Source organism: Carassius gibelio, chromosome B13, assembly GCF_023724105.1.
Source record: "Carassius gibelio isolate Cgi1373 ecotype wild population from Czech Republic chromosome B13, carGib1.2-hapl.c, whole genome shotgun sequence".
NCBI classification, from domain to species: domain Eukaryota; kingdom Metazoa; phylum Chordata; class Actinopteri; order Cypriniformes; family Cyprinidae; genus Carassius; species Carassius gibelio.
The window spans coordinates 11,255,928-11,283,916 of NC_068408.1; the positions used below are offsets into that span (position 1 = coordinate 11,255,928).

The 27,989-nt window shown below is 37.3% G+C and overlaps 1 protein-coding gene across 3 annotated transcripts; it reads left to right on the forward strand.

Annotated features, from left to right (window-relative positions):
• The first annotated feature begins 18 nt into the window (after positions 1-18).
• rtn1a (reticulon 1a) lies at positions 19-27,982 on the forward strand. 3 transcript variants are annotated; one of them, XM_052572361.1, is made up of 9 exons: positions 19-473; positions 9,280-10,065; positions 12,799-13,686; positions 25,055-25,262; positions 25,353-25,491; positions 25,963-26,032; positions 26,484-26,530; positions 26,967-27,025; positions 27,100-27,982. In XM_052572361.1, the coding sequence occupies exons 1-9, from the start codon at positions 287-289 to the stop codon at positions 27,137-27,139; spliced, it is 2,424 nt and encodes an 807-aa protein (XP_052428321.1). In that variant the 5' UTR covers positions 19-286; the 3' UTR covers positions 27,140-27,982. The 3 variants fall into 3 exon arrangements, with proteins under 3 accessions (XP_052428321.1, XP_052428323.1, XP_052428322.1); XM_052572363.1 differs by lacking the exons at positions 19-473; positions 9,280-10,065; positions 12,799-13,686 and adding an exon at positions 18,314-18,592; XM_052572362.1 differs by lacking the exons at positions 19-473; positions 9,280-10,065; positions 12,799-13,686 and adding an exon at positions 22,006-22,110.
• Positions 27,983-27,989: the final 7 nt, after the last annotated feature.

Sequence of the window (27,989 nt, forward strand, 5' to 3'; positions counted from 1 at the left end):
GTTAGGTAGATAGAACCACGCCCGTGGCACACGGACCGTCCTCTAACCGGAATGTCTCTCTCCGTCCTCAATCCGTGTCAACCGCGAGCCGCACAGATACAGTGACGTCACGTTAGCTCCGAGACTCTGAACCGAGCACATCAAGCCCACTGGCTCCGCTGCTGCGAGACGGGAAGCATCGGTCAGGATCGGCCATATTAAGCGTCACATCTTAGAATTTCTTACTGCGATCTCACACAATCGTTCTCGCTTCTGAACAAACTCTCTGCGTGCGATTACTGCAAGCATGTCCGCCAATTCGAGCGAGGGGCCGGGTTTGGATGGAAAATGGTTCGAGGAGGAGGAGGAGAAGAACGGGATGTTTGGGAGCGCAGGGCCCCGTTTCGACGAGATGCGGGACGATCCGCACGCGCCCAAGCAACAATTCCATCCCTTTGAAGCTAGCGGCGTTCCCATGGAAACTGCATCGACAGGTAAATGTATGATCTTTATAATTACGCATTGTGTTTTAGCGGCAACGCACGTGCCGGCGATTAAAGAAAAGAAGAAGCAAAAGCTGCTGTTGCTGATGAATGAAGAGAGCCAGAGCAGGCCATGGGTGTGACATCGCCTGGATGTGTCTGCATACACAGACTCATGCTGCGCTCCAGGCAACTGGGGTAGTTCAAATAATACGACCAAACAAACGACACACACAGTAAAACAAACAAAACATTCTTATGTTGCTCTCTGATGCGTTTAGAATGAAGCAATCAAGAACTCTTAGGATCATGATGTGTGTTCAATGATCATAATTTCTTTGTCTTTGTGCTCACTGTCTGTCTCTCTGCCCTCTTTTCTCCTCAGTCTGTCTCACTTTTCTAAATCACAGGGTATGGATCAATAATTGGGCATTGTCCACCCTTATAATAAACCTTTTCATGCAGGACATAGCCAGACTATATTAAAACTTCTCAATATGACAGTTCATATAGTGACAACAACAGTACAGCCTTCAAACTCTCAGCCGAACACAACCCAGTCTAATAAGAAAATGTCAACTTTTTTACATGGTGGCAGTTTTGTAATGAACTCGTACATTGTGTTTTGTAAGGAAAAGGTCCACCCCAAATCTAGCCTGTCTGTGGGGTGTAAGCAAATTGTATGAAGACATATTACTGAAATCATAAGAAATCATGAAACCATAAAACTATTTAAAAACATTAAATGAGAGTTTCAACCTCCTGTAGTACAATAAACAAACAAACAAACAAAAAAAAAATAGAAAAGACATTCACATTCAATTGAATGTATTTCAATATAAACTGTAATGTTGTCATTTATATCTGATTTGTTGACTCTGACCTTAAAAGTGCACAAAGGAATAAGTTCTACAAAGAAATAAATGAGTAGTACTTGAAAATGATATCCTCTTAAATGACGTCTCCTGTAACATCAGTAGCCTAATCTATTTTACATGGAGCAGCACCGTCTCAGGGGCCACCATGTTAAGATCACATGACCAGCCAAATAGTGCTTATTTTGTCTGGGTAACTCCTGTTATTGTAGACATTTGCATACTGAATAAAATAGTTGTGGCTGACTGTGAACTTCGCATTTCTTCACAGTCAACAGAAACAAAAGCTTACATTTCAAACATGGCCACCATATTGGCTGATCCTAATACATTAACAAAAATAACTGATTGCACCACTATTTTAGGGCATATTATATATACTAGAAAGTGTATTAAAGCTTTCTTGAGTATGTCGTGGTTAACAAAACAAAGAGGAGTGGAAGATAGGTTCCAGACTCATTAGTTTAGCATGTCAACATTTATGGAAGCATGTTGGGTAAAGTTTGTGTTAATGCCATAAATAATGTTGCTTCAACCTTATTTTGATGCTATCAACACCATCTCATCAAGAAATTATTATCCAATATCCTGCATTGTAAATCTTTTTTTTTTTTTCAGGGAACTTTTTCTTTCGGAGTATTTCTAAGCTGCTGCTAAGCTAAATCTAAATTACCGTATCAAAACAATAACACTGAGTTTATTAGATGAAATGTTCTGGTGTCTTACAGTGTGATTCCTAAACCTCAGACAATAATGTGGATTTAATACAGGACAATAATAAAACATAGAACCTTTTCATAAAGGAAGTGTACATGATCGGAGGTTCAGGGACAGACATCCAAGCACTCAGTCGTACTTTAATTGTACCACATGCTGCATCGTTTAATGTGCTTTTAGTGTTTCTGTGGATCAATGTGACAGATAAAGTAGCGATGTATCTATAGAAACCCTTTCAGAGTGGAGACATGTGACTAGAGCCTATCACACATAGCATGTAAAATACATAAGGTGAAATACACTCGCATGCTTTCAAACTTTCATACAGTAGTCCATCGCAGCCCACTTTCATGGCTTTTTTCTGTTGCTAATTATCAGTTTCTGCTTCTGCAGGTGCTCTTTGGTCCATTAAGAGTCTGATTGATCAGCCGTTATGGCTCAGAGTGCTATTATTAGCTATGGGGAAACTGCATGCACACATACGCCCATGCACATGCTCAAATATTCATGAGGCAGGGCCTGAAATCCCTCAGCTCCCCCATGCGCTGGTTAGCTTTAACACACACTCTTGCACATACACCAAAACACACACAAAGTCTTTCCTCGTCTCATGGACACAAGCCCAAATACACGTTTTCTGAAACACATTTAAAAGCCCTCGCACAAAGATTCTTTCTCTCTTTCACACTCTAGCTATGTTAAGGTTCCTGTTTCTTCCCTTCCTCTCCCTCCCTCTCTCCCTCCCTCTCTCCCCCCCTCTCTCTCCTTCGCTCTCTTCCTGTCTTTCATACAATGTCGGTTTGGGCTGTAGTTGGCTCTGTCTTTAGCATTCTCCCTTTTTAAATAAACAGAGGGAGGTCTATTTATAGGCTGAGTGAGAGTGAGACATCCCACAGTCTTTTTTACAGTTGCCAAGCCTGTGAGCTCACAGATCTATAAAGACGGGCTGAAAAAAGATCTGTCCACGTGGTGAGCGGCTCAACACAACAGAAATCCCGTAACTCTGATTGTACCACCAGTAACATCACTCACACATGTCAATATGTCCACCACAATCCACTTCTGACTGTCTGTCTCTCTCTCTCTCTGTCTGCCTGTCTAATGCGCTGAGGGGAAAGGCCTAGACGAGGAGGAATGCTGGTGTGTACTGTCTGTCTGCATTCACAGAGTCACTCGGGCATGAGAGAGAGGCCGAGCGAGATCAACAAACAGTTCAGGGTGAATGTGGAAAGACCATTCCTTCTGTCACTTTCAGCCAAAGGCAGGCAGCGTACAAGGACAACTTGAATAGAGCGCGACACTGTAGAGAAATGAATTGTAAAAACCTTTCAAGACAAACCTACTTAGAATTTTGAGGCTGTAAAATTGTCAGTGTGATTTCAGCTTCATTGTAAAATAACGTTTTTTATCATATACTCAACTTCATGTCATTCTAAACCTGTATGACTCTATTTATTCTACAGAACACAAAAGAAGTCCAAATAACATTGGAAACCAATTACCTTCATTGTATATACCACAAAACAGTACTTTGTTTATTTAATGTCTGCTATTCCACAGAAGAAAGGAAGTTTTGGATGGTATGAGAGTCATGAACATTTTTGAGCCTGCTGTGAGTGCTGTCACTTTAATTTCTGGTAGAGAACTACACTACCCATAAACCTCCAACAATCAGAGAAGTCACTGTTACCATGGAATTGTGAGTCTTGCCAAAAGAGCTCAGCAGTGTCCGCCTACTCCAAGCAAGCATTGCAAATTACGTGATCGAGTCACTGGCTGAATTCAAAATAGCATACTACTCTAAATATATAAAGATATAGCTTAAATGATACAGTAAGGATGTTATATCGAATGCAGCCACACCCATAAAACAAATGTTGTCTTTGTCAAAGAACGTTTTGGTCTGTAGCCTAGAATGCTGTATTGAAGAATTTTTGAAATGAATTGTCTGGTTGAAATGAATGTGAAAAATACCAGAACCAAGGTTGCTGAAAAAAACAGGCTGTCACTGAATACAGATAAACACACATTTGTCTGATATTGCCACATTTAGTACATTCAATAATGCACTTTTCAGTTCAGATCAGTTCAGTTCAGATCTATCAAAGTTGGTGGAGGAAGAGAGAGATATGTTGATAATAAATGTAATCATGCTTAATTCAATCGGTACTGAAAAGGATTTATGAAAACAGTTTTGTCTGATTAAAAAGATATTTTCCCAATATTAGTATGTGAGAAATATTTTTATATTTTAGTATTGGGTTATGAGCTTAGCAACATGCCAAACATTGTTGAGTTGAGTCTCCTGCCACATAAAAGTTGCTACTTGCTTGGCTCCATTTCATGCTGCAATATTATATATTATATGTTTTATACAGTTCTATTTACAATTTTGCAGAGGTGTCAAGTAACGAAGTACAAATACTTCGTTACTGTACTTAAGTAGAAATTTGGGGTATCTATACTTTACTTGAGTAATTACTTTTCAGCCGACTTTTTACTTCTACTCCTTACATTTTCACGCAAGTATCTGTACTTTCTACTCCTTACATTTAAAAAAATAGCTTCGTTACTGCTATTTCATTCCGGATTGTTATCGTTCAGAGAGAGAGAAAGAAAAAAAACCTATCCAGATAAATCGCGCCATCAGGATGGAGTGAATTTGATTGTGGTTGGATGAGAAGTATACACATATACCATTCCGACACCCTATTGGTCCATACGCGATCCATCACACCTGCACATGACACAAGTCACATCACACTGCATAGACAGTTTTGGGTTCGTTTATCAAAAAATATATTTCTTAAAAGTAGGTTGGAACCAGTAGTATCCGATCGCCTCAGAGTCAGTCCGCTTAAATTTCTAATGAAACCGGCGTCAGTCCGGTCTCCTCCCGTCTTTCAGCGCGCTCTTCAATCCGCCGACCACGGTGGAGCAGCGCGAGCTCAAACAGAGACAGAGGACACAAGGTGTGTGTTTACCGATAGATTGTTAGAATATCTGTATCTGTGAAGTTTTTTGTCATAAATACAGCTTACAAAAGGTCACGATCAGTCGGTTTCTCATCTAGTGTAAAGTTTTCGCTTGTCACCGCTAATCACGAAACAGCTGTTTCCTTACACTTATTTAAATATACTTCATTTAATCATACGTACATACACTACTGTGCAAAAGTCTTAGGCAGTATTTTCACTTAAAAGAATGGTGTTCGGCCAGTTATTTATATATTTTGCTGTAGAGTGTCACTGTCAGTATATCAGTTTACAATTCCAAACATTCATTTTGCCATCGTCAAACTGCTTGTGCATTCAAAATCGCACTAGATTATTATTAAAATTAATGGCAAACTACTGTCCTACTGACACATTGCAGCAAAAGATATAAATAACTGGCTTAAAACCCTTTTTTGGGGTGAAAACACTATTCTTTCTTTTCCATAAGACTTTTGCACAGTACTGTATTTTAAAAACGAGATTGTTGCTACTTTATAAAGAATGAGCATACAGTCATTCACAGAACTGATTTAAGACAGTGACAGACAGCACTCATCTTAACTAAATATCAGAGTGAGTGACAGAGATACAGTAGAAACATTATGTGTACTTTTGTATTAAATAATGACCCAGATTGTGAAATACATTTATTAGCCTTAGATTAAGGGAAGCACAACTTGGGAAATGAGAGCATCCAAGGTGAAAGCTATGGATTTATTTTAAATATTTGTAATGTTCTTTAATGTTATCCATAGTTTTTTTTGTAGATCTTTTTTTTTTTTTTAAGTATCGGTTCAGGCACGTTGAGGCGCCAGTACCATTTTAAAAGTATCGAAAAGGCACTGGACCCTACTTAAAAGTTATTATTTATTTCTCACTACTGGCTCATTTGCCAAATGGGTGCTTTCTCTTCGTCCTCCACAAATTAAGCTACTGTAGGTAGTTGGGTAGTGAGACGTTTTAATAAATTATCGTTTGCGATTAATGACGCAAATGACAATGTTGTGATATCTAGGCTATAGAGCATCACAGTCCCACCCACAGCTGGTGCCGGAACTAAAAATTCAATGCAATTTCTGCATTGACATTTGGGGTATAAGCCATAAAAACGTAACCATACATGGTAGACTTAAAACCAGCTACGGCTGTACTAAGCAACAGTATATGCTCATATAAACGTAAAAAGATCTTGGGGGCACTAACCTTGTTTTGATCTAAATGCCTTTTATTCGCTATGTCTTGGCTAAGTACTTCATTACCCACAATCCTGAACAATCCCACAATCCCACAGTGATGCATCTGATTGGTGGAGCTCGTATAACTGTCTGGTTAAACCCCTCGAAGGTCCTTGAAGACTGAAGATCATTAATAAAAAAATAAAATAAAATAAAAACCTGTATTGCGTTTTTGCACGGTAGACTTATCAGTGCAATCATGATCTCCTTGGCTGCCATTGAGAGTTTTGCAGGGAGGTTGGTAACTTTAGTTAGCATTATCGTCCACTTTAGCTAGGCTACTGTAGCCTCCATATGAAATGAGTCATATCAAGCATTTTATAATGCCACTGTCAAAACAATATTTAGCCTAGACATACCTTTTTGTGCATTTACTGAACATTTGTGTAATGGCAACGACATGTGTTGACAACTGAGCAGTGATTGCAGTCAGATACAAAGCACTGCACCATTGCTGACGTTATCGTTAACCACTTTCACACACGCACACAATATAAAATACACGATGATAAAATAAAAATCAATACACAATACATATATAAAACACTATTTATTTACACGATTAATACTGAAAGAACTGCTATTACTGCACATTCACTATATAAAATAAAATTCACTGGAGGAAAAAGTTTGCGCGAGCGGCCATCATCAGATTTGGATGTCGCTCAAAAGGCTCGTTGCCTCGTTCGCAGTTGTGGCTTCAGTCGAATTCAATGGGGCGCGGTGGTTTATGGGATGAGTAGTTCCTGCGCTCGAAATGAAAATATGTACACAGTCTTGTACCTTTGACTTTTTTGGATTTTGTCTTAATTTTTTCACTTGAAATGATATGTTATATGCTTATGAGTTCAGCCGTAGCTGGTTATCCTCACACATGCTCTAAAACTCTTTAGATACGGATTTTTCCGAAAGTGAATGGGAGAAATGAATGGGAAATTTACTTCCGGCACCAGAGCTCTCTCGGGCTGTGGGTGGGACTGTGAAGCTCTATATCAACTTTGTAACTCGTTACCCTCCGAACACTGGACATAGCAGACGTATGTACCGAATACAAGAAGCTATCAATCAAGAAGGTATCAGGATTATGAGTTATTTTTCATTTTTAGTTTTTGAATAATCACTTAGATTAATCATTCATTTTGACAGCACTATAATGTTTATTGTAAATAGTCAACCACACAAGAGTAATTGTTTCTTAGCCTGCACCAATGTTCTTGTCCATTGCCCTCACAGAGTCCTGCAGCTAAGCTTGGATGTACATTTACATTCCATTCAAGGTTATTGATGACATGCCTCTGAAGTTTGACTTTTTGCACCATAACAATACTTATTGGCAACTAGTCATCATATCTCTAGCTCTTTGATGTATTTGCATTGTACTAAAATGAGTTCATTTTCAATGGGCATATATGTGGCTGAAACAGGTAGCCTAGTGCCTCCCAAATTTTTCAATATGAACATTTTAATATAACATTATAGTCATTATGGCCTTTAGAAATTTTTTTTTTTTTGAGGAGGTGGGGTAGTGCACAATAGGCGCTTGTGGCACGGCCCAAGCTTTTGTTCTTAATGGCATTTTTTTTCCTTACATTACTTTTACTTTTATACTTTAAGTAGTTTTTTAAACCAGTACTTTTACACTTTTACTTGAGTAAAAAGCTTGAGTTGATACTTCAACTTCTACAAAAGTCTTTTTAAACCCTAGTATCTATACTTCTACTTGAGTAATGAATGCCAATACTTTTGACACCACTGCAATTTTGAATTAGTTTTCTTTTTTTAAATGTATGTGTATCTTTCTTAAATATTTTTTAGTTTTAATTTATTTTTAATTCAAATGTATTTTTTGTAAATAATTATTAGTTGCCAAGGCAGCATTATTTTTCATTTAAGTTTTTTTTATTTTTTATCTAACATTTATATTTGATCTCAGCTTTATTTCAATTGCTGAAGATGACTTGTAATATTTCAGTTTTATTTTAGTCAACAATAACAACACTGCTATGCTGTCTTAGTAGACAGCTGTCTGTAAGCTGCAGACAGCAAGATGGCATTATAGATCTTTGAATCATATCATTCCTTTCCCCAATCTGCAGTCAGTCATTGGTTCATTATGATGTTATTTCCTTCTGTAATTTTAGCACAGGCTGATGTTCATGTGTTATCGAAGATGTAACAGTCACAGGGTTTGTTGTCCAGCTCTCATTAATCCTCTTAAGACTCTAATTTCAAAGAGACAGAGCAGATGTTGCCAGCTGTGTATGTTCACAGTATCCAACCAATCTGAATATCACTACATGTTGAAACTTACTGTCTGCTTTTCGTCTTAGTCCACTGGGAATCAGATTTACATCACTTCTGAAAAAATATGCTTTAAATCTACTCTAAAAGTCCATGAGCATCTACATATATAAATAAATCGGACTTCTGGTTCCTGCACAGGGCTCAGCAGGGAGTCAACATCTATGTGCTTTAAAGTGTTCTATAAATAGCTCTTTCAACATATATGTTTATGATATTTTATGTTTGATTGCCTTTAGTGAATTCTATGCAAATACATTTTTATCTAAACAAATATATTAAATTACAGTTAATCCATTCAGGCTCAGACCCTACATTCATGCCCCAACCCCCACCCAAAAATCACAAGGGATTACTAGAATCCATGAATACCATATCATGCATTTTTGCTTTTTGAAAAAAGAATTGTATCTTTGAATATATATAATCATATGAATAAACATTATTCTTTTATTGTTGTTTTAGGTGCATCAGCACAAATGGACACATTCAAGAGCCAATAATGAAAACAAATCTCATTAAAAATATTTTACATCCAATCTTTTTTTTTTTTTTATACCACAAACATAAATAAATAATTCAATAAAAAATAAAAAACTTTTCCATTTCCATTTTTTCCCATCCATTAATTACTAATTAAATTATGTTCTTTCTCTCTCTCTCTCTCTCTCTCTCTCTCTCTCTCTCTCTCTAGGTGACTCTCTGTCTGACATGTTTATGAAGTCGTCATCATCAGGAGAGGGTGATCTGTACACCTCTCTCCTTTCCTCAAAGTCCTCCTCTAATCCTTTTAATGATGGTGCCTCTATCTTCTCCACTGATGGCAATCGTTCCCCACCTGCTCCTACCGGGACTGACTCCGGTATCGGCATGACCCCAGGTGACCCCTCAGACCATCATACGACCCTGCAGGGCTCACACAAGACTGACCATTACAGCTACATGGATATGGGGGATGACCTCTGTGATTTTGGTAGTGTGGGCAATGCCAAGAACAAGCAGCAGCCTCTCATGTCTGGCTATGGAGATGAAGAAGAAGATGAGGAAGAAGATGAAGATGACATTCAGGATTTCAAGCCTAAGATTCATGAAAAGGAAAATAAAGAATCCAGCCATGACCCCTTCGATATGGGTCGCTATTTGGAGAAGAGCCCCCTTGGATCTGAAGATACAGAGGTGAAGAGTCAGGGTTCGGCCGGTGGGCAGGACACATTCCCGTACGTGGAGGATCCTTCAGATGAAGAGATGGCAGATTTCCGATCTTACCATAGGATGGAAACGCCACAGAGTGCCAGTCCTGTAAAGATCACCGTTACGACAGAGTCCCAGCCGGTGAGAGTGTCTCCACAAGGGGGCATGTTCGAGAGAGAGAGCGTGCTTAGTTTTGGTCAGCAGGGTCTTCCCACTGTAACACTGTCAGAACCAGAGGATGACAGCGCAGCCTCCTCAGCTAACCACTCCCCTAACCACTCCCCTACAGGTAGATCCCTTCCCCTTGTGATGCACTTGCTGCACCATTCAATACTGAATTGAGAAAGCCTTTTATTTTCCAAATCCATTTCTGTATTTTAATTTTATTTAAATTAAAGTAGCAAGAAGACTGCAATTTGTATTTTTTTTTTAATTAGAAAAGCAAAGTTGTCACGCCTAGTTTGAAAGTTAAAAAAAGCTTAAAAAGTGAAAAGTTAAAGATAGATGGATGAATAGATGTCTTGCCTCTAATAACATCTAACTGACAGACAGACAGACAGAAGTTGAGCCACCTTTATTTATATAGTGCTTTATATATAATACGATAAGAGCTTGCTCAAGTACTGAGATGCTAAACCATTCAGGGCTTTATAAGTAATTAGCAAGATTTAAAAATCTATAAAATGTTTAATAGGGAGCCAGTGCAGTGTTGACAGAACCAGGCTAATATGATCAAACCTTCTGGTTCTAGTAAGAACACTAGCTGCAGCATTTTGGAGTTTGTTTATTAAGCGTGCAGAAAAACATCCAATAAAGCATTACAATAATCTAACCTTGAAGTCATGAACACATGAATTAACATTTCTGCATTTGACATTGAGAGGTCACAATTTATTACACAATTATATGTAAAAATGCAGTTTTACAAATGCTAGAAACGTGGCTTTCGAAGGAAATATTGCTATCAAATAGCACATCTAAGTTTCTAACTGATGATGAAGAATTGACAGAGAGGCCATCAAGTGTTAGACAGTGTTCTAGGTTATTACATGCAGAGGTTTTTGGTCCAATTTAACACCTCTGTTTTTATTTCAGAATTTAGCAGTGAAAAATTACTTGTCATCCAGTTTTTTATATCAACTATGCATTCCATTAGTTTTTCAAATTGGTATGTTTTGCCAGGCCACAAAGAAATATAAAGTGTTTCAGCAGCATAGAGTGTCATCAGCATAACAGTGAAATCTAACACCGTGTTTCCTGGTGATGTCTTCCAAGGGCAACATGTAAAATGTGAAAAGTAATGGCCCTAGTACTGAGCCTTGAGTTGCTCCATACTGCACTTGTGATCATTATGATACCTCTTCATTGCAGTTTGAACTATGCTAATGCACTTCCACTAATGCCAACAAAATTTTCTAGTCTAGTCAAAAGAATGTTGTTGTCGATAGTGTCGAACGCAACACTAAGACCCAGTAGCCCTAATAGAGAGATGCAACCATGATCAGATGATAAGAGCAGGTCGTATGTAGTGAGAGGAGTCTCAGTAATATGATATGGTCTAAATCCTAACTGGATATCCTCAAAGATACCATTTTTCTCTAAGAAGAAATATAATTGTGAGGATACGACCATTTCTAGTATATTTTACAGAAAAGGGAAATTTGAGATCGGTCTGTAATTAACTAGATCCTTGGGGTCAAGTTGTGGTTTTTTAATAACAGCCAGTTTGAAGGTTTTGGGGATATATCCTAATGACAATGGCAAATTAATATCAGTCAGAAGATGATATATGACTCCTGGAAGCACCTCTTTTAGGAGCTTAGATGGCATACGGTCTAGCATACACGTTGTTGGTTTTGATGATTTAACAAGTTTATAAAGTTCTTCCTCTCTCCTATAGTAGAGAATAAATGGAATTGTTCCTCAGGGGATCTATAGCGCACTGATGTGGTACTGTAGCCAACGGCTGGTTGGTTAAAATTTTATCTCTAATAGTATCGATCTTGAAACTAAAGTAGTTCATAAAGTCATCACTGCTGTGCTGTTGGGAAATGTCAGTGCCTGTTGGTGCTTTCTTTTTTGTTAATTTAGCCATTGTATTGAATAAATACCTGGAGTTATGTTTGTTTTCTTCTAAAAGACGATGCTTTTTTTGGTAGGATAGGGTACTTTCCTGCCATGCAACATGAAATACATCTAGTTTTGTTTTCCTCCAGCTGCGCTCCATTTTCTGGGCTCCTCTCTTTAGTGTGCACATTATACCACAGTGTCAAACTGTTTTCCTTAATCTTTCTTAAGTGTAAAGTAGCAATCATATCAAAAATGCTAGAAAAGAGAGTCCATAGTTTCTGTTACATCATCAAGTTTTTTTGAGCTATCGATATGCTGAGGAATTGAGATAAATCAGGAAGAATACTTACAAAGCAGTCTTTTGTGGTATAAGTGATGGTTCTAACATACTTGTAACAAGGAGTAAAATGAACCATTTTAGCTATATGGAGTTTACACAAGGCTAGATAATGATCTGAGATATCATCGCTCAGCTGCAGAATTTCAACACCGTCTACATAATTTCCATGTGACAGTATCAAATCTAAAGTATGATTTTGACAATGAGTAGGACCTGACACATGTTGTCTTAACCCCAATAGAGCTCAGAATGTCTAGAAATGCTTTTTCATTTATCAACATGGATATTAAAATCACCAACAATTAAAACTTTATCTGCAGCCAGCACTAACTCTGATAGAAAATCAGCAAATTCTTTAATAAAGTCTCTATGGTGCCTAGACAGACAGAAAGACATATTTTTATTTGATTTATTTAGTTAAGTAAATTGATTATTGCAGGCAGAAAAATACAGATATATAGGCGTGATATTATCTTGCCTCTAATACCACCCAATCATTAAAAATGTTGCCAATTATTTCAGTATATAATTAATACTTATAGATTATAATCTTTCTCTCATATTTTAATTGTTCTTGCATTTTTACATTTCTGTTACTTTTCTCTTTTCCAGGTCGAGAGTCTCCGTCTGATGTGCTGTTCCAGCCTGCAGGAATTAAATCTGTGAGCTCCACCCAAGATTCCAGCAGCATCAGCTCTTATCCCAATCTTCCTGAAACCAAGGACATCAAGAGCTCAGCGAAACCCTCGTCCCCATGGGCTCAAGACCTTCAAGGCAGTGATGAGTCTGGAGATTCAGAAATTGAGCAAGTGGCTGAAGAACCTGATTCGCCAATACTTGATCTGACATCTAAGACCCCTCCCTCAAAAGGCGGATTCAGTCAAGCGAGCAACCCATTTGAGCAGGCCAGCAACACATCTGCCATTGATAAAGCTAGTAACCCATTTGACAAGCCACAAACCAACAAGGTCAGTGCTGGTAACCCATTTGACCTCTCTGGGGGTTCCAAAGGGGGCTTTGGTCAATCCAGCAACCCACCACTCTACAGTCTGTTAAGAGAGGAAAGGGAGGCAGAGCTCGACACCGACCTGCTAATCGAATCAGCTTCTGAGGAAAGTCCCAAGAGGGAGCAAGAATATTCTGCCCCAAAACCTCCAGAAATATCTTCTCCCCTGACCACAGATGTCACGTCTTCTAAGCCCATTACGACACCCTGCGCTACGGCCTCTCTGTTCACCGATCCCCCAGCTAGCACCTTGAGAGAAACAGAAAAAGAAAAAGAGAAGGAAAAAGAGATAGTCGTACCTGTTGAGAAGTCCAAGCCGCAACCAGAGGACAGCTGGTCCACCAAACCCAGGCCCGCAGTAATGGGAACATCTACAGTGACTCCAGAACAGAATTCCAGTCAGGAGAAGGAGAATAAAAGCAAAAGCAGTATCGTCAGTTCCACAACAGAGAAAGAGGCTGATCTGTTCCTCCAAAGCATCAACAGACAGAAAGGTAAGGAGCATTGCATTATTCTTCCTACAAGCAGCACTGCTATCAATAACTATAACTAATTAAAAAACATGTCAATTGAAATAAAGCTGAAATAACAGAAAGAAAATATAAAATATTAGATGAAAAAAAAAAACTTCATCTTATTAGAACAAACACAAAATAAATGAAAAAAATCTTTTTTAAATGACTGAAACTTAATATGAAAAGTGAAAATATAAAAAATAAAAGCTAATTAAAAAATAATATAATTGTAAATACTACTACAATGCACTGATTATTGTGGTGTTATGTTCGTTTATGGTTTAGATTTTTTTTTTTATTATCTTGTATGCCCAAGGGTTTTTTTTTTTTTTTTGGCATCATTTATTAGAGTTTTTTCATAAGCCACCAAAAAGAAAATTAAAGTAATAACTCACTGTGGATATACTTTACAACTTTAGTGATTAGCTAAATTTTCTATCATATAATTTTTTTAAAAAAGACATTTTAAAATGAAAATAATGCATAATAAAGTTTTAAGAAATGTTTAACTTTTTTCAATTAGTCAGTAAACTAATTTTTTTTAGATCCTAAGGCTGCTTTTAGAGTACATCAGCCAGAAAGTTAAGGACAGTTGTTCTCAACCAAGGCTCAGCAAACTTCTAATAAAGCTCAATGAATATGCTGAAAACTCAAAAAAATCCAGATGCAAACTGACATTATATTTCTTTTCCCCCTCAGTAACTATTATTTTTTATTGAAAACAAATAATGTTTAATTACCTTACTATGTTTACATTCCCAGTGGCAACAAGCAAAATGCCAGAGAAAATATCTCTGATTTGTGATAATGTGGGGGACATTCAACTATTTTGTTGGACATAGTGGGGGTCAAAAATTTTGAGAACCACTGTTCTAGATGATTGCAGGTTTGGAACCAAGCTAACATTAGCACTGTGACTCAGAGAACATCCACTGCCTGACAGCTGTGATGAGAGGTGGTGAGTGTCATGAAGTGATGATGTGGGAGTACCAGCTCATCTCCTGTTTATCACCAAATGGCGCCTCAAAACACATTCAAACAAAAAACATTTTAAATAAATGTTATGATCATAGCAGCTTAAAAGCAACTCAAGTTTACTTAATCAGTAGTTTACTTATGTAGATCATTCAGAATTTATGTAATAGTAGTATAATCTAATTAGCACAATCATTTTCCTTTTGCAAAAGTATCATGCCAAACAAAAGTCAAAAGGAAAAAGTTATATTTTACTTGAGTGTTGAATGCGAGTTCACAGTCGGTTTTCAGTGTGATGCAATAAAAACATGAACCACAAAATAATGGAAATAAATTTATTTCTAATGGGTTGTGTACTAGTTCAGATTCACAAAGGACTCTTAGAGTCATCTCTTATAGTGAATTAAACACATACAGTAAGGCACAGATGATAACATATTTCAAAACATTGAATTACAGTCTGAATCAATCAGAAACACAGTATGATTTACAAGAGACCATCTCTGTTATGTCAACAAAACAAACCTTAATTTTTATTGTATTGAATCCAAAATATTCATTTAAATCACAAGTTTCCTGGATTCACTTTGTAACTCAGCTCACTGTTCTCATTCTTTATAATCTGTTCTTTGAATGCGTACTAGTCATGCCAATTCATAATTCTACAATGCTCAGAGGAAACAGTGCTGAGCAGATTATTGTGACAGCTGATGTGTTTTCAATAAAAGTTTAATTAGAAAAGCCTGCTTATGTTGCAAGGACTAATTAGATTCGATGGTGGAAAGCCTGAGAGACAATGACTTTGTCCAAAAGCTCAATCGACAGCCTTTACGTAAGGCATTAAAGAACATCCAGTATTTGTGTAACATCCCGTCTAAGATGCCTTCATCTTTTATTATTTTGAAAGCAGCATAGGTTTAAGATGGATTTTCTGGCAATACATTTTCCATTTAGTCATTAAATGCTTTCATATATATATATATATATATATATATATATATATATATATATATATATATATAAAACAAAAGCTCACAAGAATTTATTTTTGAACATTAAACATCATTACACACTCTCAGAAAGAAAAGTAAAAAGCCGTCACTTGGAATGGTACCCTATCAAAATTTACACCTTTGTAACTTATTTACCAACTTATTTGCATTTTAGACCCTTAAAGGTACATATTTGTTCCTAAAGTGTACATATTAGTATCTAAATTTTGCATTTTTGTACCTTTTGATAGGATACCGTCCCAGTGACAGCTTTTGTACCTTTTTTTCTCTGAGAGTGCAGCATGGTCCCTTGAAAGCTGGTATGAAATCAATTTCATTGAGAAGTTCCTTCGTACAAACACGCTGCTTGTGTAAGTCATTGATATTGCCAGGCACACAGATCCACTTTTCTGGGGTCGACTGAGGCTGAGTTAAGGGGATAATCTCCCTCTAGTGGTGGGTTTAAAAACCGACCCTGTGGTTTATTTACATGACTTCAAAATAACAAGGAAAACGAAAAGATATTGCAGATCTGATGTTATTATTATTTTTTAATCCTTTTAGGCTGCACATTTAAACAACATTAAATTGAAACGCACTGCTGTTACTCGTAATAAATCTTCTGTAGGTCCATTAATAAAACTGGAGTTCTTTATTTGTACATTCATAGCAGGAGTGTGTGTTGTTTATGAAACTGTTGACTGCAGAACCAGAACACAGCTCTTAACATGCTCATCTCAGGAGTAATCCTGTCTCTCAGTGTTTATGTGAACCTGAGTGACATGAATTTGTGACAGCAGTGGGAGGAATGAACATTAAAACATATGAACTGTTTTGTATCAAGTAGTTCTTTCTAGAGAAGCAGACTCTCTTGTTGTAAACTGTTTTTATATAATCCTCTTGTAAAATGGGGACAGTGCATGTATGATGATTCAAGCATTATGAAGTGTTTTTTTCACTTTGAATGAAGGAACAGCAGTTGATTTAAAAATTAATTTGCTATATTTCTTCCTTTAATTAATTTATTATATTACAAGATTACAGGCAGCTACATATAAACTGACGAAGATATTTTATGATAGGCAATATATAAGTCTTATGTTGTGAACGACATTTTAACCCATATTCCAGTCATTGTATGGTGACTGAAACTGAAGGTTCTGGAATGTTAGAAAAAGAGGTCAACGCCTTTACGGCAGCGCTGCCGTAAATCACCTGCAGAGGGCGAGAGAGACCGCCGGTTCATGTAACACAGCTTTAGGTTTTTATACAGTCTATGGGTTTTTATCATTGAAAAACTTCATAAGAACATTACCAACCGATCACAGTGATGCTGGAGTGTGTCTTCGTGTGAACAGGTTGATGTTTTTAATGTGGTGATATTACAACATCAAAACAACAACGTTCTACATTGCATTCCAATTCTGAGACAACCTGGATCAGCACAGACCAGCCTGTTGCCATGGTAACACTGGAGAGAGGAAGCATAAGCTGTTATCGTGGTGAGCCCTTAGAGAGAAGAAAAGATGCTTAGGGAAACAGAAGAAGATGATGAAAATGAATAAGCCAAGACCACTGATCTATATATAATGAGTATTGATTTTCTCTATTTTTCTCTATTATAGATCAGTGGCCAAGACTGAAATCATCGAATAGCAGACCTACTCACACGTACCGACGCATGCACGCATGCACAAGTATTCATTTCCTGCGTCGACTCTTGTTGAAATACTTGAAAACAGCTGCGTCTCATTTAGAAGGCTGTGCCCTCCGGAGGTCGCATCCTCTGTAGGAAGTATCACAGTGCTATGCCGATACATTTAGAGCATCGTTGCATTCTCAATACAATGAAATGTTAGATAAAAATGACTTTAAGGAAAATTATTTCTAAATTTGAAAAGCAATTAGATTTGTTTTACTTGTTTTATTTTGCTCAATGTTTGAGTACTACAACAATCTTATTGAGAGGAAAAAATAGGAGGATATTACAAAGTTTATCCGTTTTTACCGGAGGCGATTTAAGATTGGTTGTAAACACCACATCTGGGCTTGTGTGTGTACCATACATCAGCAGGCACTGTTCAAATTAACGACGATTGTTTACGGCGATGCAAATAACTGTGGGTTGGTTATCAGCAGCGAAGGACACATCTCATGCATCCTCAATTCCTGTGAAAGAAAGTCGCATTCTGAGTGTCATAATGCTTTTCTGAAATGAGACAGCCTCGATGACGGATGCAGCTTTCAAATGCGACCTCCGGAGAGGCCAGCATAATTTTTTGATTTTTGTTTCTCTGTTTCTCTTTTGTTTGGTCTTTGTTTCTATGCAATTAGAATATTAATAATATGTTACTATAATTTCCACTATAATCTCGAATTACTATTTATTCATCGTTAACCATGATAAGGATAATATAAGGGTATTTATTTCCCCATATGTTAGCCTGCTATTCTTTTAAAGTCTGAATGCAAATAAAATAAAAAAGCAAGATAAAAACCCAGCAGACTCCGCCCATTTTGAACCGACAACAATGCCAACGTGGTCACGTGACCTCGCCAGTGTTCAAGCTTTAGGGTGGGGCCTCTTTGATCTGACTCCCCCATCACGCCCCGGGCGTTGCATATGGTACGCTCCGCTCTCTGCGGTGCAGGCTGCAGTGTTTACGGTTTCATCCAACAGAGCTGCTCCTCTCTCTGTCTCTCTCTGTCCGTTTCCTCACTGAGCAGCAGTAGCTCGTCTCTCCTCTGCTCTCTCCTCTCCTTGCTGGCCATTCATGCCGTTTGGACGCTTGAGATAGTGGGTCACGGGAAGATATAAGATCTGCGAAGGGAAAAGAGAAAGTCGACATCAGCGAGAGAAACGAAAGACATGGATAAAGGGAAGAAAGAGTGCACCTGGAGCAGCTGGAGAGGGCAGGGTACAGATTTCGTTTTTGTCTGTATAAAACCGTGTTTTATGGTGCTTATTTTACAACACTTTGTGTGTTTCATGCTGTATATTTGAGCGTGTATTAGGTTTTGGTTTCACATGAAGCCTCTGTCTCTGCGCCGGTGGGACAAAGAGAAGAGGGGAGAGGCATTTGTTTGGGATGAGGGACGGCAGGTAGTCTGGTCCGCTTCACAGTAACGCTGATATCGTAACCCCGCTGTGTCGTTAGATTAGGCTTCGTTTGCTACAGAGTTGAGGTTTTTATCTTCATTCGCGGTTACAGCAGCGCTGGATGAGGCTGTCGCCATAGCAACCAGGTCACACCCATCCTGATTACATCATTCTCTTCAACAGGCATCCATGGTACCTAGAGAACGAAAGAGCAAGGCCATGCGAGACTCAGATATTGTGAGCTAGGATATTTTTAAAAGAAAAACAAACAGGATTCTCTAGGCTGTTCTAGTAATCTGGCAGGCACAATTTAAATGTCCACCTTGATAAATGGTTTTGGGAGGGAGTGCAGGCACTCTATTTATAGGGACTGCATTGTGTGAGTGTTGGCAGTCTGTGTTTGTAAAGCTACAGTATTTGTGTATGGTTGTGTTTGCTGAAACTACTGTCTGTAACTAAATGCTAAATTCACAACATTATAATTGGCCTTACAGTATTCTCAGTATAAGCTGTTCTTAGTGGTTTCTTGGACGTTGAAAGAGCATTCTGGGTGGTTGTTTTGGTATGGGCCAAGTAAAAAAGAAGTCCACATGTGGGTTTTTATTATATTCTTCTTACATATGTTTAGGACCTTTTAAACTAATTCATAGAAGACATGTCTTAAATGTATTCCTAGCATGATCATTTAACAGCACAAATACATTTTTACTCCGCTCAGTTTGTCTCTATGTTTATGTTATTATATATGTGATATGTGTATGACATCACATTTTCTCTGCATGATTGTATGACATCACTATGCAATCATTTCTTGTTTTTTGATGATTCATGACAAACTCTCTGGAGTCTAGACCCATCTTACTGTATTCTCTTCCACCCAGAGACATGCATAAAGCAACACATAAATATATAAAACATTCAGTGCTGTATTTTTAAACCACTCACAGGTCTGAAGAAAGTGTTTTATTTGAACTCATCCATATACATTGTCTGTAAGAAGTAACAGAAGCAAGTAAATAAAATAATTTGCTAAATAATGGATAAAACAACAGGGTTTCTAAAGCCAGGACAGAATATTGTTCCTGGTGACATTTTACAAAAGCAAGCAGAGTATATGTAAAATATGAAGTGGTAGATGTATCTGAAATATACATGATTTGGGATATTGAATATTAAAAACAGAGATACCTCGAGATTATATATATATATATATATTATATATATATATATATATATATATATATATATATATATATATATATAAAATCTCGAGGTATCTCTGTTTTTCTGCCTCATATCAGCTTGACACAACCCTTCCCTGTGTAACCTTATCAGTGAAATATTAGGCACATACATTCCCTTCAGATTTCAGTTATATTTGTATCGTTTGGTGGGGCTGGATTCTATTTCCTGTTTAACTCTGGAATTTCCAGGCTTGTGTGTGTGTTGTATGGGGTCTTCATTAGGAGCAGAATGTACGAGTACCAGGATTGTGATTGCAGTAACTCTGGTGCCTGGGTCACCTATTTTTGAGATTTTTGTGTCATCAGCCCAGATCCTTAACCAGTAAGATACTACCAACCCTAATTAAAACTTAAACTGGCACAAAATGTGACAAAAAGTGTTCATGTTTATTAGGGAAGACTAAGGCACTGTTAAGTTGTTTTAAAGAAATGTAAAAACAGAAAACTGTGTAATTATTTACTCACCCTTGTGTTGATACAAACCTGCATGGAATTCTTACTTTAGAGTATTATGATAAAAAAAAAATTGTAAATACTGTGGAAGTCAGGGGTAACCAAAATGTTGGTTTCCAGCATTCTTCAAAATCTTATTTTGTGTTCTGCAGAATAGTCATAAAATTACATTTCATTTTAATTTTTAATTGAGATAGCCAGGTAAACAAAGACAGACTGGGAGTGAAAATGTACATTAAAAATAAAGTGTCAATGGGAATATAGTGCAGTAATTCCTCAATGCTTGAGCATTATGAAGGTCAGAAGTGCAGACAAGGTTTTAAGGCAGTCACACATGCTCCCTTTCTGGTCCAGGATGCATTTCATAGCTTTGTGTACTTGCTTAGCATTTTGCTAGCTGATTAAGACAATCTTTTTATAATACGCAACAATAGTACATTAAATTATTCAACCTTCCCTTTTGAACACTCAGCTGTCTTGGTTCCTATTTATTTTTCCCTTAGGCAATTTTAAAAAGTCTTTAATTAAAAGTTATAAGCCATGAATCAAGCCAAACAGCTTCAGGTGAATCACAATATAATGAATTTGATTTGAAAGAAAAATATTATTTTAACATAAAAAGACAGGTACAAGACTGTGCTTAACAACTTTAATGAGAAAATGAACTAGAATCCCATGGAGCATTGGTAATATGATTAAAATAAATACAAACTGGGAATGTAGTTAAAATAAACACAAAATATGGACAAATATTGATTTAAAGATGTTGGTTGTGTATATAGAAACAACATACTGTTGCATACGTATACGAACATTTAAGTAGTTTGAGAGCGTAGTGAGATTAGCTAGATAATTTTGCTTTAAGTTTTGCAACTTGTTTTGATTTGTTGGCATTTTTTTGCAGAACCATGGGTAATGTTTTTCACCAGGATTTGTGCTGCTGAACACAATTATTTAAAAACAAAAAAAGTTATATGCCATTGATTAACAACCTTATAGCTCACAGTTAGTCTGTTTTTGTTAAATCTGTTAATCTAAGTTAAAAAAAGAAAGAATCTGATTTTTACTTCCAGAATTTAACTGCCATATTCCATATAGGCCCTTGGCCGTGGCAATGACCTGTCATTCAGGAAGTGAATGGCTGGATATAATGTTTGCCTGGTTGTCAAGCTGGATGTGCATCTTCTGATGTTATAAATACACTCCGACATTTAAGCGGCAGCACACATGCACACAATTACCCCCCCTCCCCTTCTTATTTTAAGATGGCCCCCTAAGCAGTGTGTGTAAAGGAAACTGGAACACTGTATCTATAGCAACCACTGCTGCCCCCTTTTTTTCTTCTCACACACACTAGCAACATACAGTAGGACGTTTGAAACAAGGTGGGTTAATTAGGTTCTGCGAAAGGGTCCCACATAATTGTGATTTTTGACTGTGTTTGTGTTTCGGTCTGGGCTGTTTGTCACCCTGTGTACTGTTTGAATGTGTGTGTGGTGTGTGTGTGTCCATTATTAGCCAATGGTAGTATGTGCCGGTCCCCCTCCCTCTCATTCTGTCTTTCTCTCTCTGCTTTTGTGTGCGTTCCCACTCACTGTCTCTCTCTTTTTCTTGCTGTTTGCAGTCATGGGTGGTTCAGGTCAGTAGCTCTCTCTGTCTTCTGCTAGCTTTGGTGTTTTAGAATAAAAATCAGGAATGTCAGAGACTTGTTTATAGTGATGGAATTAACTACAGATGTCACTGGTTTTAATGGATGCAAGTAAATTTAGTGATGCTTTAATGTCCATATGTCCTGTGTTAAGTCACCTAACTACTGGATATCCTTAAACAATAGTCTTAAATCAGTCTGCTTTAGTTAAGTAAATACTTAAAGGTGTGTGTTAGGAAAAAGAGTATGAACGTTGCTATTTTTAGTCTTGTTCTATTTAAAGAGTCAGTTAACTGAAGGATTTGTCAGAGCAAGGATCACCATCAAAGGTTATAGTTTAATAGTGTTGAAGTTTTTTTTTTTGTATTTTTTGTTTTCCATTATTGATTAGAGACCATAAGAATAATTGACAGTGTGTTCAACGATCAGTCAAATATATAGTCTGCCTTTCATCTAGATAAAAATGGCCGATATTTCTGCCCCCCTCTAAAGCTCTGCCAGGCTAAATTTAGCCCAGCGGGACTGATGGGAGAATCACACAGGGGACTGCAGAGTGTGACAGACCAGCTTCCGTGAGTGTGTAACGGTATCTTCTGAAGCAGCAGCAGAATGTGTAAAAATACAGGTGTTTAAAAAGAAACTATACAGAAGTTACAGGGAGCTCTCGCTTGCCGCAGAGACTGAAGAGATTATTCCGAGATCTCAGTCTGCTGGTTCTCATGGCAACAAGTTCTATTTGTGTTGTCTTTATGATATTTGGCTGGAGAGATGATGGAAAGGTGGAATGTGTTTTCTTCCAGCAGTTAGAGAAGAAAGACCTAGGCTAGTTTACAGTGCTTGAAACCTGTCCACTGTCTTACACACTTGATTGGTTGTGAAGTATCATAATAATTAGAAAGAACTTGCATACAAGAATTCAAAGAAATTCTCTTTGGGTGACCAAATGGATGGGTCAAAATTAATTGATCATTGTTTTTGCTATATGCACTACCGTTCAAAAGTTTGGGATCAGTACGATTTAAGAAATTGGTCATTTAATAGTAATGAATCCGCATTTTATAGAATGATTTCTGAAGGATCATGTACACTGAATATTGGCAACTGAAAATTCAGCTTTGCCATCTCCGGAATAAGTTATGTTTTGAAAATCCATTCAAATAAAACAAAAAATAAAAACTGGTATTTTAAATTGTAATATTGCATAATATTACAGTTTTTACTTTGTTTTGATGAGTATAAAAGGCTTTTATAAGAGACTCTATATTGATCAATCAGCATCCTGTACTGTAATGATTACCACAATGATATTTGCCTGCTAAATATTATACAGAAAGCTTAATGTTATTTCTTCATCATCAGTCAGATTCATACCAATAGCAAATACAAGTTCCAGAATGTTTAAAGAAAGGACTGACTCTTAGAGCAGGATAGAGCATTGTGTTTTGTAAGTTAAATTTGTTCATCGAGTGTGCTTGGTTTTAATCTGTTTAATGCATATACTGCATGCTCCTAAATGACTTGTACAATTTCTTATCTAAATGATTGTGAGATGCATGTTGGGGCAAGTAACTTAAGATGGTACATGTCTATACATGTGACACTGTAGAAATAATTTGATCTCCCTTAGGTTGAGTGATGATAATTTCACCATAGACTAGGTTTTCGTTAGGTACATGTCATCAGAGAACCGGGGTTACGGTAGTAACCTTAAGTTTTGCCTTTTACCCATTCCATTCTATGTATTGAGTACTTGCCAAAACCAAACCTGCAATAAAAAAGTTGTAACCTTCTTGCACCTTTCCATTCCACTGCTATATTTCTAAAAGTTTATGAAAGTATGATGAAGGCTCGTAGCTCACTTTGTGTGTGGTCATTATATTACAGCACTTCTGATAACATAACTATTTGAACTGTCTTACCCAATAGCAATAATTAACCCAGTACAGTGTGTGTGCACACAGATGGTTAGGGTTAGATAAGTTGACAACAGGTGCAGTGGGATGTGGACAGGTGTGAACCGATAGCCTCAAGGTTACACATTTCTCTTCATGGAAAAGACACGATGTACACAGTCAAGAAAGCACTTCAGAAGAGAATTTTTAAATTGATTTCCAGACCTGTAAAAGTCACAATTATTGAAACTAATAAAATTAATTGAAATTTCTGACAGGGTTCCACTGTCGCCTTCTGGCTTGCTTAGTTAGGTTCTAAAAGACACTTAAAATTTAAGTAATTTATCTGTATGACCACTGACTGCCAGAACTTGATCTGAATTAAGCTGGACAGTGGCATTACTTTTTCTGTAGAGATGCTTTATAGCTGAATCACATCTTGTAACACTGACACTTAATATTAAACTTAAATTAAATCAACACTGAAATGATTTGAGATTAATAACATTGCTGCCTATAGCTGATCGATTAACTTCACACTGTTCTTTTTCTTAACTAACTTAAGCTAAACAATGATGCATTTATCTTTGAGAGCTGCTTTTCAGCAGAATCTATACCTCCGTAGCAGTTTTCATAGTTGCTTCTGTTATTTTCTGTTTATCTCTGTGAAGCCACAATCTATATTGTATAAAGTGCTATAGAAATAAAGGTTGATTCTTCAGTAATGTCATATTTCATGTACACATATAGTGAATGAGACCTTCTTTTAGTAGTGATGAGTAAATTGACAATGCTTACTATTACATAAGTGTAACAAATACTAAACAGCTGCTAATTTGTGATGGCTACGTAAATAATGTTTTCCAGAGAAGAATTACAATAGAACAAGTGTAGAGAGACTTGCAACCTGTGATTGATGCTGACCAATCAGGTTCATGCTGTAATTTCTCTCTGTAAAATTTGTGCACAAATGTACATACTGTAAGAACTGAAATGGTTCTTGTTCTAATCACACCTCTACTTGTTTTTCTCCCCCTCTTCAGTGGTAGATCTGTTACATTGGCGGGATGTGAAGCAGTCCGGGCTGGTGTTCGGCAGTGTGTTGCTGCTGCTGTTCTCTTTAACCCAGTTCAGCGTGGTGAGTGTCATAGCGTATCTCGCTCTGGCTGTCCTCTCCGCCACCATCAGTTTCCGAGTCTACAAATCAGTCCTGCAGGCCGTGCAAAAAACCGACGAGGGCCACCCCTTCAAGTTAGTCCAAGACTCAGTTTGTGTCTTTCGCCTCTGTACATATTGAGCAATGAATCGGTTCATTCACTCTCATGCCTTCTCTCTCGTCAGGGCCTATCTGGAGGTGGAGATCGCCCTCTCTGGAGATCAGATCAGTAAGTATGTGGAGAAGACTCAGCTGTACATCAACTCGACCACGAAGGAGCTTCGCAGGCTGTTCCTGGTTCAGGATCTGGTCGATTCCATAAAGGTGAAAACATGCTAGCTGATAAACATTCAATTCCTGAATATTTCTTTCCCTAATTTTCTGTGATACTATTGCAATTTCAATGTGAAACTCGTGATAACCTTTATTATTAAATGTGCACTCTATAATTTTGTTTCATTGGATGAGCAGAGGTCTTGAAAAATATTGGCATGGAGTGTTACACAAAAGATTTCAGTTACAGGAAATAACTATTTGCAGGCATATTTTGGAACCAAAAGTGGCCAATAATTTTTGAGGATGCATTAGGCTCATGCGATTTTAAACCAGGCGTGGCGCTCACCCAATGTAGAATAAAGCAGCAGTTTTAGGCCAGTAATGTAGGTTTACATCATTTTAAAGATATGTTAAGTGCTGTTAATTTTGTTAGAAAGTGGGAAAAGTTACTGAGTGCTCCTTTAAAGATTTAAAAGCTGTGAAGATGATTTAACTTTACATTTGTGTGTGTGTGTTTAGTTTGCAGTGTTGATGTGGTTGTTGACCTATGTTGGAGCTCTGTTTAATGGCCTGACCCTGTTGATTCTGGGTAAGAAAACAGCCAAACACACTACCATTCAGAAGTTTAGGTTTGGTAAGATTTCTTAATGTTTTGTAAATGAGTCACTTAGGTTTGATTTATTTGATCAAATATACAGAAAAAAGCAGTAATAACTGAAAACATTACTATTATACACAGTACAATAAGTTTTTCCTCCAGTGAGTGGAGTCGGCTAGTTGGAATTTTAAATGAAAAGTTGCTAACCTTTCCCCGATATCAGTGCTGATTCTTAATGAAGAAATGATTTTCTAAGAGATGTTCCTCAGTTTCATTGTGCTGTGTGTTTGCACCCAATAAATTCCATGTCACACACAGACACACTGCTGTAGGTTAAGTTGTTATAACCTCAAACAACTCTAATCAAGTGACATCACACAGCATTATGGGAGCGTAGCTCAGGTGTCCTGACTCTATCTCTCCTTGGTCTTTCTCTCTTTAGCGGTGGTTTCCATGTTTACCGTGCCACTGGTTTACGAGAAGTACCAGGTAATGTTTTCCCAATCCCCACAACCATCTTTTTTAGGGTCTATGTTTTGCCACAAAATCAGAACTTAGGATACTGATTCCTACAACAGTGAAATATCATGATACTCAGTAAATTTTGAGTGATAGTATGCTATAAAACATTCAACTAAAAAAAAAAAAAAAAAGCTACAATAAATACTTTCATTTTGAAGTTATTCCTATAATTCAGAATTAAGAAAGAAATCCAATATATTATTAAAGTAAATATAAAACGATTCAACCCGGCGCTTCTTAACGTTTACCTTCTCCACCTGAATTCTTTTTGAGTGCCTGGGACCTGTGTTTTTTTCTTTATATTATGAAAGTAGTTAGTAAAAATTGATTATGGATTGATTCTTTCGACATCCATATTGTGTATGGGGAATCCTCACACTCTTTTTTTTTTTCTCCCTTTCAGACACAGATTGATCAGTACTTAGGACTGGTGCGCACCCAGGTTAACTCGATAATGGGAAAGTGAGTTCTGTATAAATATTATTTATTTATTTTTACATTATATGAACCTGCCTAATTTTCTGTTTGCTTTTCAGGATTAGAGAGAAGGTTCCTGGGGCCAAAAAAAAGGAATAAACTCTTCGCTTCTGTTCAAGTAAACACTATAGCCAGTAAAATCTACAACTTTGCCAGCACTGAAGGACCCCAACTACACAGGAGGCCAATGTCACCTCAAAGAGAAAAAAAAAAATAGAAAAAAAAAAAAGGCATCAACAACAAAAGATCATCATGTTAGTTAACTGCACCAATAACACCCCCGCCCCTCCCTCCCACTTTTGCCAGTCACAGGTGAAGCCCTGCATAAGTAACTAACACCGATTCACATAAATGACACCTTGTGGGCGATTGTAGAGCTTTAGATAAACCAGAGGGACACACACAGTGCTTCTCGCTTCCATTGCTTCTGATTAAAGTGCATGAAGTCTAGTCTTGAGTACATTTTTGCTATCTCTGCAGTGCTCTTCCTCTTTGCTTTATTTTGCAGTGCATATTTCCTGCTGTAAAATGTGACACGAAAATGAAAATCATGCCTGTCATATAATCTCCTGCTGCCATGTCAATTAATTGCTTCAATTCACCATCACTGGTTGAGTGGCTCTGTGTACAGACATACTTAATATCGAATTGAATTGTGGATTTTTTCTTTCTTTTCTGTGTATTCGAGCACAATGATAATTTGAAGGTGTTATTACTAAATGTGTAACTGTAATTTTTGCAGAACTGTAGGGATACGTGTAGGTGTTTAAAGACAAGCTTTGTGGTCCTCTCTAGGGCACCCGATTGTCAGACTGCAGAGCTTCAGCTGTACTAAACTGTCCAACTTTGTACGATGTTCAGTGTTCAGTTATTTTAAAGTCTTTAATTATTTGCACTCTGTATTTAATTAACGAATGGGAAAAATAAATGTTCCTTAATGTAGGAGGGT

Excerpts from the sequence above, each read along its gene's own strand:
- rtn1a (XM_052572361.1), top strand. The coding sequence starts at position 287 with ATGTCCGCCAATTCGAGCGAGGGGCCGGGTTTGGATGGAAAATGGTTC. Across the intron at positions 13,687-25,054 it reads AAGCATCAACAGACAGAAAG|TGGTAGATCTGTTACATTGG; the intron begins GTAAGGAGCATT and ends CCCCCTCTTCAG. Across the intron at positions 25,492-25,962 it reads ATCTGGTCGATTCCATAAAG|TTTGCAGTGTTGATGTGGTT; the intron begins GTGAAAACATGC and ends GTGTGTGTTTAG.